At 44.5% G+C, this 21,142-nt stretch overlaps 6 protein-coding genes across 7 annotated transcripts in view; 3 read left to right on the top strand and 3 right to left on the bottom strand.

Moving 5' to 3' along the window:
* Positions 1–21,142, bottom strand: part of RpS23 (ribosomal protein S23) — a 107,801-nt gene that overhangs the window by 42,692 nt on the left and 43,967 nt on the right. The gene's annotated exons all lie outside the window — the stretch shown is intronic.
* Positions 127–2,473, top strand: LOC108009418 (dnaJ homolog subfamily C member 11). Its single transcript, XM_017073745.4, has 6 exons — positions 127–372; positions 436–1,012; positions 1,066–1,363; positions 1,421–1,537; positions 1,597–2,020; positions 2,083–2,473. Exons 1-6 carry the CDS (start codon positions 298–300, stop codon positions 2,215–2,217), a joined length of 1,626 nt encoding a protein of 541 aa, XP_016929234.2. The 5' UTR covers positions 127–297; the 3' UTR covers positions 2,218–2,473.
* beta4GalNAcTA (beta1,4-N-acetylgalactosaminyltransferase A) lies at positions 2,691–4,814 on the top strand. Its single transcript, XM_017073746.4, has 5 exons — positions 2,691–2,944; positions 3,013–3,320; positions 3,383–3,806; positions 3,870–4,088; positions 4,146–4,814. The coding sequence occupies exons 1-5, from the start codon at positions 2,820–2,822 to the stop codon at positions 4,285–4,287; spliced, it is 1,218 nt and encodes a 405-aa protein (XP_016929235.3). The 5' UTR covers positions 2,691–2,819; the 3' UTR covers positions 4,288–4,814.
* Positions 4,864–12,142, bottom strand: LOC108009417 (uncharacterized). Its single transcript, XM_017073744.4, has 7 exons — positions 11,927–12,142; positions 8,288–8,373; positions 8,023–8,222; positions 7,761–7,966; positions 6,339–7,423; positions 5,656–5,847; positions 4,864–5,594 (listed from the first exon to the last, which is right to left on the bottom strand). Exons 2-7 carry the CDS (start codon positions 8,354–8,356, stop codon positions 5,460–5,462), a joined length of 1,887 nt encoding a protein of 628 aa, XP_016929233.3. The 5' UTR covers positions 8,357–8,373; positions 11,927–12,142; the 3' UTR covers positions 4,864–5,459.
* Positions 13,033–14,986, bottom strand: Sps1 (inactive selenide, water dikinase). The gene is made up of 2 exons (XM_017072241.4): positions 14,830–14,986; positions 13,033–14,460 (listed from the first exon to the last, which is right to left on the bottom strand). The coding sequence occupies exon 2, from the start codon at positions 14,445–14,447 to the stop codon at positions 13,251–13,253; it is 1,197 nt and encodes a 398-aa protein (XP_016927730.1). The 5' UTR covers positions 14,448–14,460; positions 14,830–14,986; the 3' UTR covers positions 13,033–13,250.
* conv (insulin like growth factor binding protein acid labile subunit convoluted) lies at positions 15,279–19,722 on the top strand. Its single transcript, XM_065863885.2, has 9 exons — positions 15,279–15,584; positions 15,648–15,808; positions 15,868–16,037; positions 16,095–16,697; positions 16,758–17,012; positions 17,068–17,679; positions 17,735–17,829; positions 17,895–18,782; positions 18,906–19,722. Exons 1-9 carry the CDS (start codon positions 15,484–15,486, stop codon positions 19,300–19,302), a joined length of 3,282 nt encoding a protein of 1,093 aa, XP_065719957.2. The 5' UTR covers positions 15,279–15,483; the 3' UTR covers positions 19,303–19,722.

Genomic DNA, 21,142 nt, shown 5'->3' with positions numbered 1-21,142 from the left:
AAAAGCTCCCTCATGTTTAAAAAATTTTATTTTGTCATCTTTAGCTGACGATAGCTCGTGCGCCGTCTTCTCCCACCACCAGTTCACCGTTCGCAGATGAGACCGTACTGCGGCAGTATGACCGCATCCCACAACATCGTCAACTATCGGAACTTTCAACACATGTATAGTCATTGCGTAAAACTACCCAATAATTTCGAAATCCCAAATTAACATAGAACGCCGGTGAGGTCCGTGCGCTGCCCTGTCCCCGCCCTTCTTTGAATCCGAGCAGCAGGACAGGATCACAACGCCGTCATGGCATCGGAACGCGAGGAGTCCGACGCGGAGCTGGACGAGAACTACTATACGTTCCTCAATTTGCCCCGGGATGTAAGTGCAGCGTCACCGGCCGGTAGATAACGCCCCAGAGCTAATCCTTCTTCCAAATGCCAGGCCACCGCGGAGCAGATCAACACGGCGTACCGGAAACAGAGCCGCATGTTCCACCCGGACAAGCACCTGGAGCCGGAGAACAAGAAGAAGGCCGAGATCATGTTCAACCGCACCAAGCGGGCCTACGAGGTGCTCTCGGATCCCCAGCAGCGTGCCATCTATGATTCGGTGGGCGAGAAGGGTCTGCGCACCGAGGGCTGGGAGATCATCCACCGGACAAAGACTCCTGCCGAGATCCGGGAGGAGTACGAGCGACTGGCCCAGGCGGCAGCCGAGAGACGCCTTCAGCAGCGGACCAATCCGCGTGGCAACATCACCATCAACGTGAATGCCACCGAGATCTTTGCGCCGTACGACGAGTCGGAAATGCCACGCGTGGAGATCGGCTCAATGAGCATTGCCCAGTCCATTGAGGCACCAATCACGCGCAAGGACATGATCATCATGAGTGGCAACCTGTACTCCTCCAACGGCAATGGCAGCGGAGGCTTCGTGATCGCCGGACGCCGGCTGCTCAACAAGGGTTGGCTAGAGCTGTGCGCCGGAGCCGGAAACGGCTTCCTTCTTGGCCTAAAGGGTGAGTATAAATTTAAATCGGACGTACAAAGAATAAACTGAATTCCTTCTTAGGTGGCCGCACTCTCAGCCAAAAGGTGACGCTAAATGGAGGCACCAACCTGAACTTTCGGGACCACGGTGTGATACCCGCCCTGTTCTCCACGCTGGCCGTGCAGCTGGACAAGCACACAATGGGCAGCCTTACGCTTAACGCCGGTCCGCAGTCCTCCATGTCCACGCAGATCGATCACTCCAAGGAGACGTATTCGTTGAGCTCGTCCCTGGTGATTGGCACGCCACATGTGTACTTTGGGCTTTCCTACACCCGCAAGCTGATGGAGAACGAGCTGAAGCTGAAGCTGGCGGCCAAGTAGGGGGATTCGAGAACTTCCAAACCTAGTTTACTAATCGATTTTCTTTACTGCAGGGTTGGAACCTTTGGCTTTATGGGCGAGTATGGAGTGGAGAAGAAGGTTTCAAAGTACAGCTCGGTGACGGCCACGGTGTCGATTGGCGTGCCTTCAGGAGTTATACTCAAATTCAAGTGGGCGAACCCTAAAGGCTTAGAATAACTCTTGTTTAACTACCCTCACTCTCCAACAGAATACTACGTTCAAATCAATCGTATGTGTTCCCCATCCACCTGAGCGATGAGATAGTGCCCGCGGCAGTATTCTACGCCTCGGTGACTCCGGTGATTGCGTGGTTCTTCATAAAAAAAACCGTGATGGACCCCATGGAGGCGGAGCGCAAGAGTATTGAGGTGGAGCGGACGAAGCGGCAAAACGAGCAGAGGCTCTCGGCCAAGCGGCAGGAGGCGAGTGCCGCAGTTCACCTGATGCAGGCCACGTACAATAGGATTATGACCGAGGAGCTGGCGAGGACGGGTCTGGTTGTCACGCGAGCAGTTTACGGCTGCACGGCTGAGGGCAGCACCCAGTTCAGGCCAGATCAGTCGCTGGACGTCACGGTACCTATTCAGTGCATGGTCAAAGATGGAACTTTGCATCTACATGACTCCTCCAAGGTTTGTCCACTCCACCGCTTGCAATTCTCCCCCGATTTAATAAAATTCCCCATCTATTGCAGAGCGACCTGCCCGGCTTTTATGATCCGAGCATCGGGGATGACAAGATTCTGCGCATAGAGTACACCTACCAAAACCAGTTCAAAGTGATCAACATCAAGGACAACGAGGCGCTGCGACTGCCATTGCCAGGATAGTAGGGCCTCGCTGCTCCGCACTGCAATTAGTTTAAATCTTCAGTTGTGTTTGTAACTTGTTTTTATTCTTGATAGAAAAAAACCCATTCCCAGGACTTGAGGGCAAATATCGCCTGTTCGCATATTTCCCCAATTTACAATACCACTCTGTAACTCGCTATTTTTGGGATACTTACGAGATCCGAACAGCGCAATAAATCACAAAACTAAGAAATAGTTCGGAGTTTAGAATACCCGAGTGATGAGAACACCTAAATTTGTATTGTTTTGTAGATAGCATTTATTTTTGATTTTAAGTTTGTAAGTAATACAAGTCAATTCTAATTACTTAGTTGTAATTTTTGCAATTAAAAAAAGTGAAATTGCTGGTAATTGTTTTTTTCAAATTAAGCGCCCATAACTATCGGTTGCCAGCCAGCCATGGGTGAAGCTATCGCGCAACTCTGGCAACCCTGGTCGAGGGGGAGACTCAGCTGACTTTTCTGATTGTACTCTGGAGTTGCAACTTTTAACGCTTTTTTCGGTGGGCGAATGTGTTGCGCTTAAAAATGCCAGTTCGCAGCGCCCGGGCGTCGAGCAAGGTATGATGCAATCCATGGACCATGTCCCTGTTCACAAAGGCGAATCTCATCCGCTTGCTGGCCGGCGCGATTTGCTTGTTGCTGGTGCTTAACTTTGTGGGCTTCCGCACCGACGGAGCCAGCGGCACGTCCCTCAGCAAACTCAGGTAACTCCCCGATATTCCCTGACCATTTGCTATCTTATCTCCATATGTACGTATCTCTGCTTTTACAGCATTCGGCGCGTGCACAAGTATGCTCATATCTACGGGAACGCCAGCAGCGAAGAAGGAGGAGGTGGGGGAGCTTCCAGGCTGCCCGCTGCTCCGCTCGCCTTGTCCAAGGACAGGGAGCGGGATCGGGATCGGGAGCTCCACGGGGGACCCAACTCCACCTCACCAACTGTGATTGCCACGGCAAACTTTACTTCCATTCCACAAGACTTAACGCGCTTCCTGCTGGGCACTAAGAAGACGCGGCCCCGCGGACACAAATCCACATCCGCCCTCCTCGCCAACTGCACTGATCCCGATCCGCGTGATGGTGAGCTTTGCCTACGACCCCTTTTTTTTGTCAGATCTTCAAGAGAATCCCTGCCCTTTCAGGTGGACCCATCACGCCCAACACCACACTCGAATCGCTAGACATTATCGAGGCCGAGCTGGGTCCTCTCCTGCGCCCTGGTGGTGCCTTCGAGCCGGACAACTGCCTTGCCCAGCACCATGTGGCCATTGTGGTGCCCTTCCGCGACCGATACGCCCATCTGTCCGTTTTCCTGCGCAACATCCACCCCTTCCTCATGAAGCAGCGCATCGCCTATCGCATTTTCATTGTGGAACAGACCAACGGAAAGCCCTTCAATCGGGCCGCCATGATGAACATTGGCTACTTGGAGGCCTTAAAGATTTACCAGTGGGATTGTTTTATATTCCACGATGTCGATCTTCTGCCTTTAGACGACCGCAATCTCTACAACTGTCCACGTCAGCCGCGGCATATGTCTGTGGCCATAGACACGCTTAATTTCAGGTGGGCACAGCGTAGAGATAAGAACATAATCAATGTTAAATAACTTCTTTCTTTCACTTTCAGGTTGCCTTATCGATCAATATTTGGAGGCGTTTCTGCCATGACGCGTGAGCACTTCCAGGCCGTCAACGGGTTCTCCAACTCGTTCTTCGGTTGGGGCGGCGAGGATGATGACATGTCCAATCGGTTGAAGCATGCCAACCTATTCATATCAAGGTATCCCGTCAACATAGCCCGCTATAAGATGCTGAAGCATCAGAAGGAAAAGGCCAATCCTAAGCGGTCAGTAGACATCCGATAATTTCGAATATTTTTATAGTATTTCCTTTCCACCAACAGCTATGAGAACCTCCAGAACGGCATGAGCAAAATAGAACAGGACGGAATAAACTCGATCAAGTATGCTATCTATAGCATCAAGCAGTTCCCGACCTTCACTTGGTATTTAGCTGAGCTAAAGAACTCCGAGCGCAAGAGTTAGCCTGCAAAAAGACGGCGTTACAATACGTGACCTTTCCAACTATCTAATATGCGTATGTACAAAGGACAACATTACTTTCACGAACGGTAGAGTCTCTTTTAATAGAATGTCAGATCATGGCGACATGATTCCAATATTAGACACATATTGTGTACTTGGTAGTAAGTCCAGTAACTATACTCATATTACAATGTAGTATACTTTTAATCCATCATTTAGCTTCAATTCGTACTCAAAGAACAACAGTAAGAACTCGTCTCTGTAGCAATAATCCTCCCGTTCACTACTCAAAGTGCTCAATGATACTTATATATACTATAGACCCTTGTTGATTTTGTTTATTGTTCTTTTTTGTTGATTATTTTTTGTTATTCGACGATTGTACTTTTTATTATCTTCTCAAAAGACAGCTACACCTATTCCTACAAGGTGAAATGTAGATATTACTTTTGTGATATGCAAATTGTTATTCGATCAGAACGATTTATACCAAAATAAAACTTATAAAAACTTTTACTATACCAAAACCCCCACGCAAATCCATCCATCTAAACAGGCAATCAAACAGTTCATCGCTTCGTTTGTTAGATCTCGTTTTTTATTATGGTTACTACGTGTATTAGAGATAGTTTTTATGGCTCTGCAACGACTGGGTTACCTTTTTAAGTCGCAGTTACGTTTATGGTTTATGATTAGTGTGTATTCGGGGGCGCTGGCGAAACGAATAATAGGGGGAATTGGATTCCACGGCTCATTTATTAGTGTTTGGTATGCGTTATGCAAATTATAGTTAAAACAATTGGCATCGAGTAAACATTTTGGGCATCCCACTGGCGAAATTTTAAATGCTTGAGCAACAATTTTGAGCAAACTAAGTTGGGGCGAACTACCAAATCCGAAAAGTATAACAATCCATAGATGTAGATAACGACGCTTCGCAAATTATATACATAGACAATAACGTATAGATATATAGACACAAAAATTTGGCAAAAAAATTACGCTTACAACGATTAGAGATTAGCGCGCAACCAATTGACAAGCAAACCCGATAGAAGTTAGACGACCTAGTAGAGAGCAATTAAAGACGCTGGGCAGGATTTAGCGTTAGACCTATTAACGGCAAATATTAGAAACCTATATACAAGATATTCGGGCCACGGTCGCCCCTTTTACATAATGGAGCAGGGCATGGCACAGCAAAGGGGCAGGCACACGGGCACTACGGCGCCGCCGGACTTGGTTTTCGTCTTTGACTTGGAGCCGGACTCGTACTCGTACATTCCGGATCCCTTGGCCCAGCGACCCTGAAGGGAAAGCAGATAGTCAATTTGGTATACTAGAACTCTTTTCTTATGAAACACTCACGCCCGAAGCAGATCCAGCATGCATCTCCTCGCGCTTCATGACGATGGTGTCGTGTCCTGGAGGATAGTACACCTCCTTGCCGGCCTTGTTCACGGACGGCACATGCTGCTGGTTGGGCGAGGCGACCGCCGTCTCGATTTCACGCTTGCGCACTGGAGTCTCGATGTCCACGCGATCCACATGGTCAGTGGTCTAAAAAATATAAGGAGGGTAAGATAAGGAGTACAAATAAAAGGGGTTCATAAAAATCACTGCCACCAAATAAAAGAGTTCATAAAAATCCCTGACATCAAATGTGTTTTGTGGTATCATTAACGTAATTAAAGTCTAATCTTCAGTCTTAGTAAGTCAAGGCTGTAATAGTGCTATCACAAATGTCAGGGCAGTCTAATCTCTAGCTACTTTTTAAGGCAGCGCTATCGTGATATTACGCTAGTCTTATCTTTTTCTCCAACTAGAGTTACGCTTTTAAAGCAATTAAAATTATCATTGCTTTGTTGATTCGTTTGTAAATCATTTTACAATCAAAGAATGATTTGTTAATTCAATTGTAATTGTAAATCATATAATGATTTGATAATTCATTTGTAAGCCAATCAGCTCGTAAAAGATTGGTTAATTGTTTTAAAAACTATGACATTCAGAAAGCTGTCATATATTTATTAAAACTAAGGTATGCTTACAGTTCCGAATGACTGCATCAGATCGTCCACTCGCTGGGGAGGATTACTGTTAACTGGATACTCGACTCCGTCCACGGGGAATGGGGATGGTGACCCGTAGTCCGGACCACGTCGGTTGTTTGTGTTGGTGGTCGAGGAGTATTTGTAGCTGTAAGAGGTCGAATTCGGAGGATAACCATTTCCATTGGGTGGCTGCTGTGGTGGATACGCGTTGCTGGGCGGCAGCTGCTTCAGGGGAGCAGGTTGGGGTAGACCCGGCTCGTAGGGTCCGCCGTTGGGCGGTCCGTGGAGGCTGTTGACCGTGTTCGAGGTCTCCGTCTCCTTGTAGTAGTAGCGATTCACACCCGGCTGCAGGGGTGGGCTGTGGGGTCCTCCGTAGTTGGGACTGTGGCCAGCCGGACTGTGCGGCGGAAAGCGCTGCTGGGGCGGCAGCTCATTGACTGTGCTCACGTTATCCGTCTTGTGGATATTGTAGATGACCGTACGGCTGCCCGGCGGAGTTCCTGCCGGACCCGATCCCAGGGGCAGCTGGCGGGGCTGAGGGCTCACGCCCCGAGTGGTGGTCTCCTTGTGCTCCCGGATCTCGTACGACTGGTTGCTAACCACCGGCCGATCGTTGGGCCTGTTGAGCGTGGAGTAGCTCTCCGTGTTGTAGACCACCGTCTGGGGCACATGAGAGTGGGGCGGTTGTGGGTGCTGGACCGGGATCGGCGACAACTGCGAGAAGTTCTGGCTGGAGTTGTGGCTCTCGTGGAGCTTGTAGCTGCTGCTCAGGGTGTTCGTGTTGTTCAGCGTGTTATTCAGCGTGTGAGTGCGGTTAATGGTGCTGGTGTTGCTTCCGGGTCCTGTGGCCGGAATCTCGTAGGTGTAGGTCCTCACCGTGGTGGTCACCTTGGTGCCCGGAGCGGGCAGGATGCCATCGCTCAGGGCGATGTCCTGCAGCTCCTTGTCGATGGTGGTGCCGCTGGTCAACGTCTGGTGGGTGCTGCTCGTTCCGGGCAGTAGCTCCACGTTGTTGTTAATAGTGCGATTGCTCTCGTAGATCTTCGACTTGCTCTCGTAGAGTCCACCGCCGGGGGAGTGGGCTGAAATAAAAATCCAACATGAGGTTATAAAACATATCATTTCATTAAAGAATTTAAAAAGTCTCATTAATGTTAAGAGTTAATATAAGTAATTCTTTCGACAAGTCTATCTAAAAATTAAAACTTCATCTTTAAAAAAAAAATGAAATCAAATATTAACCAAAATGACTCTTAATATCATAAAACCATTAAAAAAGACTCGAATTTTAAATATTTGAAAACCCTATCCAATTCAAGATTTCTTTAAAAGGAACATTTGCTCCTCCAAATTTTATAGAACTTTCATTTGGTATTTATAATAATACATAGGTATTTTAAGTGGTTCGTATAGTCTTACCCAGAGTATAAGGTTTTTCCTTGGTCTGGTAATCATCCCTCTTCAAGCTGGAGTACTTGGCCGTGGATTGTAGGGTGCTATAATCGGTGGGATTAAAGGTCTCCACATCATCAATGAAGGGCTGTTGTCCACCGGAACCCGACTGTTTGCTAGTCTTGACCACTCGCGTAGTCCTCGTTACAGTGCCCGAAGGATCAGTGCGTTCACTAAGAAGAAAATAATATAAGAAGCCATTACAATACCAAATCCATGTCAAACTCACAGTGTTCTATAGGTCGTTCCATTGCTGGGCAGCAGATCGCGATCTCTGGTGGTGATCTGCCGTTCCTGCTTCAGATCCTCCAGCAGGGCATCCAGTTGGTCTATGTTCTGGTCGGGGGATTTGCCCTGATATGAAGCACTGGTGTCGCCGGCACTTGAGTATTGATAGGATGACTTCTTGTAGGCGTAGTTCTTGTCGTTCTAAATGATTAACGGATGAAGTATTAGTGATTTACTATCAAGTGGATCATTTATCATGGCCTTACCCTGCCCCATTTCGAAGGCTTGTCCCGCAACGAGGATGAGTAATTTTCCGAACTGCTCGAGTACTGCATTTCCAATTAGTTTTTTGCTGAAACGGAAATCAGAATCATTCATAAATTATTCAAATCCAACGTGTGAGTAAGTGAGACGACTCGTGGGTGTCTGCGAGACACGTAATCACGGATTGTGACCCCGAATGGCAGGTTGATTTCGCTCCAAGGCGGTTCGCAAGAATCCCAAGCATTTTTCCCACCCACGCGAATGTTCATGTTCGAAAATGGCCGCATTCGGCATTCTGAAGTGAGAACTTTTGGCGCATTAATGGAAGCTTAAGTCATCTGAAGTGGGCATCACTTGAGCACACAAAGCACGGAATGCCGGGGAACAATGAACAAGAACAGGCGGAGGCTGTCACGCGGAGATGAAATGCCTTGGAAAGTGACAAGGTTCTAAAGAGTAAGCTTTATCAAACAGAAATTTAGATGGTATATATTTGATGGAAAAATACGTCATCGACTATCTTAAGTTTTTTATTATAACATATACTTCACTGTTTATCAGAGGATTGGAGTTGAAAGTAAAGATGGTTATGGATAATATCTGATATTGATGTTGATTGAGTAATAATTTTTGAAAGGATTTAAGAATGATCTTACTATATCTCATATCTTTCATTAATCAAAAATATATTCAGAAATTTACAATTTGTTTGCTTTAAATGTTGTAATGTTTTTTTATAGGCTTTTAAAAGAATGAAATTGAATGTATCATCAAAATGCTATAAACATGTATTTGTCACTTGAAAAGCTTTTAATTTAAACAATAAATTCTGACAACCTTGAAATTTCAAGGCTGAATGATAGAAATATCCGAGTACTTGAGGATATTCATTAAAAATATTGCTTTACATATTTTCTTGCCCAGTTCAAGCCCTTAAAATATGAATACCCTTTGGCAGAGAAACCTCAAAAATTGTTGGCATTGATTTTCAGAACTGGCACACACGCAAAAACAAGACAAAAGGCAGAGGCAAAAAGTCGAAAATTCAATGTCAAACAGGTTTTCACTTTCGGCGTGTCCTTAAACTCCTTTTTTGTCTGGGTCGGAACATGTGTATGTATATGCAGCTTAATTTCGTCGTGGATGCCGTATTTTTTTCTCGATTTTGAGCGATAACCTTGGGGAGAGAGATAGTATGAGATGATGCAAAAATTCGAGAAGGATGACCGACTGGTGATGATGTCATAAGACGGAGCTCTTGACAGCAACTGCATTATACGTCAACGCTAACTACTGGCTTAAGTAATCAAATCAAGGCGAGCTAAGTAAATCACCTTTGAATGGGAATGGAAATTGAAATCGGGGGATGCTCCGCCATATGGTCAGCGAAATAGAGCTAATAAAGACACACGAAACACAAATAATAAAGCCTCACGTCAGCCAAATACACGCATAAAATATCATAATATAAATAAAAGGCCAAATCTAATTGATGCCGCCGCCAGCGCCGCCCCCTTACCACCCACTATATACTCTATAGACTATATAGCTCGGCTCCCCCGATCTCAGCACGTTTTTAGCAGTTCTCTGGGCCTCACTTTGGCGACGAAAAAAAAAACGAAAACAAAACCCAGAGAGCGCTCCGCTTGTTTTGTTTTTGCATATGTGCAGTGTACACAACACACGCAGGTCAAAAATGATCTCATATAGTCGGATCGAAGCTCTGGGGAAACATGTTGCTGTCTGTCTGGCGATCGGAATTAACCCGTTGAGCAACTACGTGCCGTATTTGTAATACTTTGGTCGGCAAGCACTGATCATTCTGGGATTTTTGTGGTTTTATGAATGAAAAACATGGCATTAAGTATTATATCAGTGATTAAAGAGATGTGAGGCGCCAAACAGTTTGTTCAGGATTTAAACCCTCAATATTAATGTTTTATTCCATTTCTTATAAATATATTAACTCAATTTTACTTTCTATGTTTACATTTAAGTCTATCTTTCATCTAAAACCAAATATTACCAGGTATAAATGTTATATGGCGTATATGGAGTTTAGAAAAAATTTCAAATTCCTTTAAAGCGCTGTAAGTACGATATAAGAACTAGATATAAATGAAACTGACAAAAACTAAAACAAATAGTCGTATCTCATGGGTTATTATGTCATCAAGATGTGTTGACAATACATTAAATTTAACTTAAAGATCGTTTTATTCACTTAAACTTTTTAGAATGATTAACACAAAGTAAATGATTTTGCATTTGATCTAAGTGACCTATAAATAAACTTAGTCATATTCCATAAACCTTGTCGAAAGTAAACATTCCTCAAAATAAGTGGGATGTATTATATGAATCAGAGGTAAAATTTGGAAAAAATGATTTAAGAGTTGAAAAATAAAATAGTTGTATATGCAATTTCTAAGAATTTTAAACTAAAACTATTACAATGAATCACTAAGTTACAAACCAGTGCATTTCCTGTTGGCAATATGCAAACTAATATTTGTAGCAAGATCTATTTGAGAATCATTCTATAGGTAACTGAAAATCCATTTCATTGTCTTTTACCTTCAGTCAAGTTCATTGAACAAACGAGGTCTGTGTTATAGATACTATTCAACCCCGAAGATGAAACCAACTCGAATCTCTTAAGAGCTTGCATTCCAAATTCTTGATTAGATAAACAAACTTGGAGTAGATGTATTGCTGTGGGTTAAACCATAGAAGTGGGCGGGGTTTCGGATGGGGGAATGGGAAGCGAGATCGCTGATCACAAATCGCCAAATGCCAGACCGCATACGTAGGCAATGGCAAACAGAATCGTAAAATAAACAAATATCAGGCTATAGCCAACGAGTTTGAAACGGCCGAAAAAAGCGAAGGTGTTGTTGTCGTCGCCGCCGTTCTGTTGTTGAAATTTCCGAAAAATCAAATTGAAACGTAGGCGAAATTTAACGTCTATATATGCGCCAGGCATGTATCATTATCTATATATGTTTATGTTCTGGCAGAAGTGCGAGTGTGTGAGTTGCCAATTTGTGGCACCCACACAAAAAAAGCAACCAAAAACAATCCACGAGTTCAAGCCAAGCGCCGTTTGAACTTGGGTAAATCAAACGAAAGTTTGGCGAATCGTACGGATACAAAGATACGCAGATACATTTACTGGGCGAATTTCCGAGCGAACACTTTTCGACTTTTGCCTAGCCATTTTTTGTTGTTCGTTGGTATATGAAAACAAATAATTCTATTTATAGTTCACTGCCACTGTTCTTTCAATTTGAATACTGCGCCTTCGGTTCCGTTCGGTGGGGAAATAAATCGAGTGTACGTACGAGTGCCCACCGTACATGAATCATCTGGCCAAGAAGAGATGTATCTGCCAGATACATTGCTACATACATGGCAGAGGAGGATGCGTTTCTGTTTTTCTGCTGCTTTTCGAATTTCACTTCAAAAAGCGAGTACTTCCACGTACATGAAACCACGACACGTAGGGAAAACTCGTTTCTAACTGCGGTTTTGAGCTCCTCTTCCATAGACACCATAGACACCAAAAAGCCACAACAGCCCACACACACAAACTCTATCTCATTCTCTCTGTGTCTTTTTCTATGGCACTCCACACTCACTTTGCACTTTTCCAAAACTCCAAATACGCAACTATTCAGGTACAGTTCAATGGGGAGGGAAAATCTCTTCGATGTGCGGGAAATTCGTTGGTAAGTGTATTAGTGTTCGATCGCTCCCAGCACAAAAGTGTTACGGTTCGCGCAGTGTAAGTCTTTTCGGTGTACTAACGGTTCGGATCTTGACGCGTCGCTAGCTCGAACGGTACTGAGGCACTTGCCACCAGCGATCCCTATGCGATACCCATACCATACCATACCCACCAGTGCATGGAGCACAGTGCTCCGGAGACCTGTTCGCCCGAGAGCATCTCCTCTCTCGTCTCAATTTGGTTTTCAAAGCTTATAAAGCTTTCCTCTCAGCAGCGCAACTAATGCCAATTGATCAAACAATAGAGAAAATAGTAGTGTATTCGATCGCCAATATTAAGTACCCCTAGTGATTTGAAAAGGTTTTTAGATTCTCAAGTTTGACCTATGTTCTCATACGTTTGAGCAGCTTAGATCGTTATCATTATAGTCTTTAAAAGTATATGATACGACTTTTAATAATATAAAAATTATAGTAATGCTTCTCGAAAAATGAAGTCTAAATTCTTTAGATGTATTTCTAAATTAACAACAATATTGAACGCAATTTCTGGAATATACATTCCTGATAAGCTGCTATAAAGTTTGAACCGCAAAACAAAGCTTCTATAACTAAAATTCACGTAATTCTCCATAGATTTGACTTTCAAAACGCGTGCTCGATTTCATTAGCAACCGACTCCAAGCCTAAATATGTGTAACCAAAATTAGCAAACAAAATTTGTATTAATATTAGCAGTTCTAATTCCAAAGTGCGACTATGCAAATTTAAAAGTGCATCAACTGAACAAAAGCAATTCATTTGGTATAGAGTTAACCCATCGATTCCTGATTTAAAGGGTCAAAAAGTTTGATTAAATTCTCAGTATTTAAATGACAGCCGACTGTTCAAAATGTATACAATTCGAAGATGCTCCACTTTTCGTTAAGCCACGATGTGCGATTTAATAACAAAAGTTTAGTTGAAAAAAGCTCATCCAGATCCAGATGCCCCGCTGCCCCCGAAAAATCCGTTCTCGTTCGTTTACTCGATACAAAAGAGTCAAGTGTTTTCATTTTATTCACTCGTATTTCAGTAGCGACGTCCATGATTATAGTGATCAGAGAATCTGTAGTTGATAAGCTTTTTTATAAAAAACAAAGACCGATAAAGCCGGTTACAACTGAGGGGAGCAGCAGTTACGTTAAAATTAAGATACTTAAGGTAAACAAAAGCGGTTGGGCGTGTGGAGGAGACCTAATCCTTGGCGGGCACCTCGATGACGCGCGGCTTGTCGATGATGCGGGCGGTCTTGTTGCCCTTTTCAACGATTCCGATGATCCAGGCCTGGTAGCCCTCCTGCTTTTCGATGTCCTTGCAATAGGCGGCGGCCTGCTCGCGCGGCAGGCAGATCAGCAATCCTCCCGATGTCTCTGCTGAGTGGCCCTGCAGCAGCTGGAACATATTGCCGCAGGCCTTGGCCACCGCGGCCATCTTGGCGATCACGGGCAGATTGTGAATGACAAAGGAGACGTCCTTCTTCTGATGGGCAGCCAGGGTTTGAGCGTGACCGAGCAGTCCGAATCCAGTGATGTCAGTGGCCCCGTGGGCGTTGTACTTGTGCATAAGGCGAGCGGCTACGCGATTTAGCCGCGACATTGAGTTCATGGCGCGATGATAGGCCTTGCGCACATCCTCCTCGGACACCACCAGCTTGATGCGGTTCCAGCGCTCCGGCTGGTCAATCCACTGGTGGGCATTCACGGCCACCTGGGTGCCCAGTGGCTTGGTCAGCACCAGGACATCTCCCACCACGGCATTATCTGGCACAATGTACTCGTTGGGCTGGCAAATGGTCGAGGCCACTCCGCCAATGGTGCACCACGGGTTGACCACGCTCTGGCCTCCAGTCACAGTGGTCCCCGCCTCCAAAGCGGAATCCTTAAAGCCCCGCATGATCAGGGGGATAACGACGTCGCGCTCCTTCTCTGTCATCTTGGTGCTGACCGCCAGAAGCATCAGCATATTGTCGCAATCGGTGACTCCCATGGCGTACAGATCGCTGAGCACATTGGCACATGCGATTTTGCCCATCATGTAGGGATCATCGACGATGGGGTAGAAGAAGTCGGTGGTCTGCACCAGGCAGAGGCCGCCGTGTCGCAGCGGGATCACCGAGCAGTCCAGACCGATGCCAATCCGGGGAATGGCCACGTTGAGGAACTGCGGTTCCTGGTCCTGGGCGGAGTAATCCTGCTGCAGGGCGGACACCAGCTTGGAGAGCACATCCTGTGGCACCTTGCAGCCTCGTCCTTTGAGATCCGCGAACCGGGTGAGCCTGAAGGAGCCATCCAGATCGTGGGCCGTGGGATCGAATGGACGACGCAGCTCGGCGTCGCCACCGCCATGGAGCTCCAAGTGGGCCGAGTTCAGAACATCAGCGGCGTAGCTCATCTTGGTTTATTTACTGCGGAACAGGGATGCAAGGTGGGATAATTAATGGGGGTGTGATAAGGGCCCATTAACGCACTTTTGCCGCGCAACAAAAACATAATGGACCGCTCTGTGCAGCGAGTAACTCGCGTTCTCCCCGGCCACCAATACCACAGCGCTTAGACGTGTATGTACACGGATTTTCTGCCGCGTGTGTGTAGCTTGGCCTGTGATTGGCTGTTGCCGCGATGGCGGCTAAAACGGGCGAAGTCAGTATTTCTCCCCGTTGGCGAGGCGAGAACGTGAACAATGCCCACTCATTTCAATTGCAGAATGCCAAAAAAGTGTGCACTTTGCATTTGGCGTTTTATCGCTGGCCATTTAGTTAGGCGTTTGTACTTACTTTTGATTGTGCGACTGTACAAAGAGAATTGTATGGGGACGTGAGCAAATTTTATTTATTTTGCGCCTGGTTTTGCTTTTCCAACGAGCGAGATGTCACAACAGGGTTGCATTTGCGTGTGCGGGCGATTCGATATGCGGGCTGCCGATAGTCCGCCGAAGCGATAGTTGGTCAGGGCTGCCAACTTGCCGGAAATTTATCGATGAAATTGCGCGCAGATGATAAAGTAAATAAATAATAATATGTTAATTCGTGGAATACAAGAGGCTATTCAAGTGATTCACAGAGCTCTTTTTTTCAAGGACAATTAAAACAGTTCAAAATCATTCAACGGAATGATTTTACAGCTCAAAAGAGAGTCTTTCAAAGAGGCCATAAGAGCGGTCTATCAAAACAAAAACCTGTTGCTCCCGCAGAGCGAAAAGTAAAAGTGGTGAGGAAACCATGAATACATTTACCTTTGTTCGTTGATAAGACAAGTTAACTTTACTTCTCATTAGGGAAAAACCTAGTCATTGAAGCGGAAAAACTTAAAACAAAGAACTATAACTTCCAGGAAATCACCACCCACACAAAAGACTTGAGCAACAAACTTGGTTTTGGGCCATGGGCTAAACAAATTTAAAATTAAAACGCTGACGAAATCGCTGAAACATGATTCAGCTACGCCTGCGCAGTCTCGTTCTGCTGCATTTTATAGCCCTGGCCAGCTCCGAATATGTCTACGGCGAACCCGAGTTCAAGTGTCCCAAAAAGTAAGTGGAATTCTATAAAGAGATACATATGTATATATTTTTATAACATTGTGTTTTAAACAGATCGAATGTCTTGTACCCCTGCGAATGTGTAAAGGGCAGCGATAATGGCCTCTATATACGCTGTGAAAATGCCAATTTGGCCACTTTGTCTGTAGCCCTCCAGAATTTGGCCTCCTTCGAAATGCCCATCGAGGAGTTGACCATCTACAAGGGACATTTCGGTAGAAACCTTAATAAATCCCTTAAATATATAACATTTAACAATTAATCTGTCTTCTAGTACGTCTATATGGCCCTCTGTTTGCTCATATCAAGGCACGTTTCCTGATCATTGAGGAAACACCACTGGCCACCATTGAGGATTATGTCTTTTATGGAGTGAACAACACTTTGGAGCAACTGCATCTACTGCGCACAAATCTAAGCCACGTAGGACCACTGGGATTCGGTGTAAGAATAATATTAAGTAACCAAAATGTATTTATCTAACATCCAATACCTTTAAAGATTCTTGGAAAAGCAAAAGAACTTGTAATCGATGGTCATGCCTTTGAGCAACTGCCCAAGGATCTTTTTGCTGGCCAAGAAATTGCCAATAGCCTAGGGACCATCAGGGTTACCAATGGAAACCTGAGTGATCTGCCTATTGAAACCTTCCAACCTTTGCGAAAGCTAAAAACGCTTGACTTGCACGGCAACCAGTTGGAGAACCTGAAACGCAATCAGTTTAAGAACCTCAGAGAACTAGAGGTTCTGGATATTAGCCACAACCAGATCAAAAAGCTGGAGGCGCAGCACATAGCTGATCTCACAAAGATGGGATGGTGCAATGTTTCCCATAATGCCTTAAGCGAGCTAAGTCGAGGAACCTTTGCCAGAAACTCTGTGCTTAAAGTGCTCCATTTGTCCCACAACAAAATTTCTCGTCTGGATGCAAATAGTTTCAGGGGAATGCGTTTCCTGCGACGACTTTTCCTAAGTGATAATGTGCTTACGGATATTGGGCGCGGTACTTTTGGTTCGATCGCCCGCATTGGAACTATTGATTTAGCTCGAAACCAACTGAAAAAGGTCGAATACCAGATGTTTACCCAGATGAACTATGTGGAGGTGAGTTTTAAAAATCATAAATATTTCAATAAACCTACTAATTGATCTCCCAAATTTCAGTTGCTCGATTTGGCGGAGAACAACATAGCCAAAATTGAAAAGAACTCGTTCAAGGACATTTACCAGGCTGTGATAAACGTCTCGCACAATGCTTTGGAACTTATAGAAACAGCTGCCTTTGAAAACTGCGTAAACATCACGGTTCTTGACCTGTCCCATAATCTCTTGACCAACTTTTCGCGCCGCAGCTTCGATGAGACCACTTTTGCCACCTATTTTCAGCTAAGCTACAATAATCTCACAAACTTAGCGCAGGTAACAGAATGTCTTTTGCATTTTAAAAAGAATACTTTTTTATACTTTTCTGCAGATTCCCCTTCAAAATATGACGGGCTTGAAAGTATTGAACGCCTCGCACAACAACATAGCCGAGATACCCAAGAACTGTTTTCCGAAGCTCTATGAACTGCACACTATTGATGTTTCGCACAACAACATCTCCAGCATTTTTAATGGAGTTTTTCAAACCCTGTTTTCCCTACGATCCATTGATCTGAGTTATAATAGCATGCGGGAGGTCAAGTCCTCCACTTTTGGCACTTTGCCAACCCTCTTGGAGATGGATCTCAGTCATAACGAATTGGAGGATCTCTCTCGAGGATCTCTGGCCAAGTTGACTAGCCTGCGGCAGCTGTACTTGAATAACAATCAGTTGGATAAACTCTTCCAGCTGCCCATTTCCCTGAATGAACTGCATTTCAGCCATAACCAACTGACGGAAATTCCTGCGGGCACCTGGCCGGTAATGAACTCACTTATTTATTTAGATCTTAGCCATAATCAACTAGGTGATAGCCTGAATGGTCTAAGTTTTACGGGTCTATTGGTCGTGCAACGTTTGAAGCTGCAGAATAATGGCATCAGCCAGCCACCACGCGAGGCAGTAGCTGTCATGTCAACATTGCAGTATTTGTATTTGGAGGTGGGTAAATACAATGAAATTGAAAAATTTTAATTACAATCTCATTTCCGTTTAGAACAATAACATTACCACCCTTGAGCGCAGTGCCTTTGGCAAGCTGCCAGTACTGTTTGAGTTAAATCTGTATGGCAACCAAGTTACGGACATAAGGTATGTTGTTATTTAAATATATTTTAAAAGTATGCTATGATTAATATCCCTGTTTTAACTTGTAGCAAACGAGCTTTTGAGGGCCTGCTGCAGTTGCTCACACTAAATCTGTCATCCAACGGAATCCAGCAGTTGCAAAATGACATCTTTATTGGCCTACCCTCGGTGCGAAATTTGGATCTGTCCTTTAACTCCCTCACCAAATTGGACAACAAGACCAATGGGGTCCTGGACGATTTACTCAGTTTGGAAACTTTGGATTTGAGTCACAATCGCATTAGTTTTGTGACCAAGAAGACTTTTCCCTCACATCAGTACATTCCGTACAATCTGAGGAACCTGAACCTGAGCTACAACCGAATGCCCGTGCTTACCTATGACATTACCTTTGGGACCAAGAAGCTGTTTAAGTTGGATGTGTCCCACAACCAGATCAACGATCTTAGGAGAGGAGTTATTTCCAATTTCACTTCCCTTCAAAGTCTGGACATGTCCTACAATGAGCTGGCAAATCTGGCATCTGAGGAGCACATCTTCGACCTGCCACAAAACCTGAGCAGCCTGGATTTGTCTCATAACCAAATCTACCACCTGCCCTTCGCCAACCTGGTGAAGGTTAGCTCTTTGAAACATGTTGATCTTACCAACAATAGTTTGGAGGATATTCCCGCCTCCGTAGTGAGCAGCATGCGGAATGGTAGCCAAGTGCTCCTTGCTGCGAATCCCCTGCACTGCGGCTGCAATGCACGCCCTTTGAAGTACTTTATGCTGCAGCAAACGGTGCCCAGCGAGGATTTGCAGAACATCTACTGCGGCACACCAGCTTTGATCAAGGACAAGCAGCTTATATCTTTGGAAGATGAGTACCTGCACTGCGACGAGGACGAGCGGGAAAGGTATAAGGGCTTTGACTATGAACAGCTTACCGATGTCCGCTTCCGAGAAGTGAAAACGTAAGCAAAAATTAAGTTTAAGTTCGATTGAAATGTGCACTTTTTGTTAACCCAAAATGCCACACTTTTAAGCCATATACTTAAATATTTATTAATTATCTACCTCGTTTTTCCGTCACACAGCACAAAATCTGGCTTGTTGACCCTAAGCTGGTATGTGTCCGGCACTTCAGACGTCGCAGACTTCCAAGTTTATATCCGCAGCAGCAGCAATGAGGTGCTATACCAGTCGGATTACGCATACAACAATCGAACTGCCCAGATTTCAGTGGAAAAACTCGAGGAGCTTGGAGAAGATAAACTGCGTGCCGCTGAAATATGCATATTATCCCGGGATAGCGACGGCAATATCCGCAAGTGGTTCTCCGGTCAGTGTCAGCAGCTGCCATCTCTCAAGCGTCCCAGGACTTTCTTCTTCGGAAACTTTCAGGTTAGGGGTGGAGTTTCCGGAACTTCCAGCAGCCTACCTCACTGCCTTTTGTATATAATACTCGTGTTGTTTGTTGCCCGTTTGTATTAAGATGTTATACTATACAGTTCTTATCAATTTTATCAACATTTTTTTGTTTAACTGTTGTTAAATTTGTAACCGATAGCCATTTACATATATCCAAAAAAGCTTTAGCAAAAAATGTTGCCTGGTTCTTTACAAAAGGATCAAGGACCAAAATATTCTCTATGTACAATATATTGTATAGTAACAAATTTGACAACAGTTAAACAAAAAATTGTTTAAGACAAACACAGAATTTCGATATGAACTGTACGAAAGATGTCCAAATTCGAACTTAAAATTGTATACATCCCATATCGATTTGTTTTTTGTTTTTACTATAATTGTGATGATGATAATTTATAAGATGCAAATGTTATATGTCTAGTTCCCATCGTTTTAAGTTCGAATTGATGTGATAAAATGAATCTTTAGAAGAGATCAGAACGCCCTTGATCTTTGATCCCATTGTGGGGCGTGTGCATGTGTTGCTGCGGCCATGGCTCACTGTAAGGACACGTTGTGCTCTGACCTTACAGCTGAACATGTGCGCGACGCCCTATTATCACAGCAGTGCGCACATGTATTTGTTTACTTGGATGCCGCCTCGCGTGGGCAGCGCAATTCAGAAAGCGTTGGAGCCCACAGCCAGCCAAACGGGCCAGCTGATGGCTGATGGCCCAGGCTGGCGGACTTTCATTCAGGGCGCAAACACAAAGGCTGTTATCCGAGGAGCTCCTCGGCACGGCGATTCATTCTCAATTCGGATTCGGATTCGGCATTGTCTTTGCAGCGGGAGCGGCTGAAAGGACTGTGAGCGGATGAAAGGACTCGCCTGAGAGCCTGGCAAATGCGCACTCGCGCTCTTAGCCGAAAAGGCATGCGAGGATTACAGTGTCGGTCGACAGTGTTGGTATGCCTACAGTGTCGGTCGACCCCTAAAAGTATACCTTCTTAATTGGCTTGGGTTTTTGTTTATTTCCTTGTATTTTACAGTCCATCAACCACAATTAACAAGAACATTTATACCTATACCTAATACTAATTAGTTTGTTGATTTATTATACTAGGCTTGTACATTATAAATACTTCGATCGGGAGAACTGGTAATCTTTAGTATTTAACTTAATGTTTGTCTACCTGAAACAATAAGTTATTGAAGTAAAAACTATATGTGGTTGTTTAATAAATTATCGTAATCTTAAATTGGTTTTCGTAAGATATCTATTACAAATGGCAGTATGTTTTTTATGTCCCGTTTACTTTATTACTTTTTTCTAAATAAAAATACAGGCTTTGAATTCATGTACATGTTTTCATGACTTTGTGGAATTCAGAATATATCAATGATGGGCATCTTGATCTTCATTTTAAGGATGAGTTACAATGTAGGGTCTATATGATACATTTTGGTAACTTATTTTACAGGCTTCTTAAAAAACAAGGAATACCTTTTTTTTTACTGAACCCTTATTACAAAAATGATGAACCTTGGGAATAAAAATTGCTGATATTACCTACGTCTTGGGGTATGCTTTGACCTTTTTATTATAATCCTTTCAAATTTGTAATATTTATTCTGTGCATTTCAGTGAGTTAATCAAATGTCGGTCATCTTTAAGGACCTCCACTGTGCCGCAGGACACGAGACACTCAGGACATGTGCACTTTCACTGCCGCGCCACCCACATGCTCTCGGTTTCACTTTGGCCGCAGAAGAATGTGCTTTTGTGCCGTTCGCCTCCTCCTCAGGATTTTGGCAGGCGACTTTGCCTGTCCTTATCGATTTTCAGCGAATCTCGCAGGCTCGGCTCGGCTCTTTCTGGTTCTGCTCCTGCTTCTGGTGCTGTTTCAGTTTCTGTTTCTG

This window comes from Drosophila suzukii, chromosome 2R (genome assembly GCF_043229965.1).
Source record: "Drosophila suzukii chromosome 2R, CBGP_Dsuzu_IsoJpt1.0, whole genome shotgun sequence".
NCBI classification, from domain to species: Eukaryota; Metazoa; Arthropoda; class Insecta; order Diptera; family Drosophilidae; genus Drosophila; species Drosophila suzukii.
The sequence above is the reverse complement of the archived record's forward strand: the minus strand, read 5'-3'. Positions and strand labels throughout refer to the sequence as shown.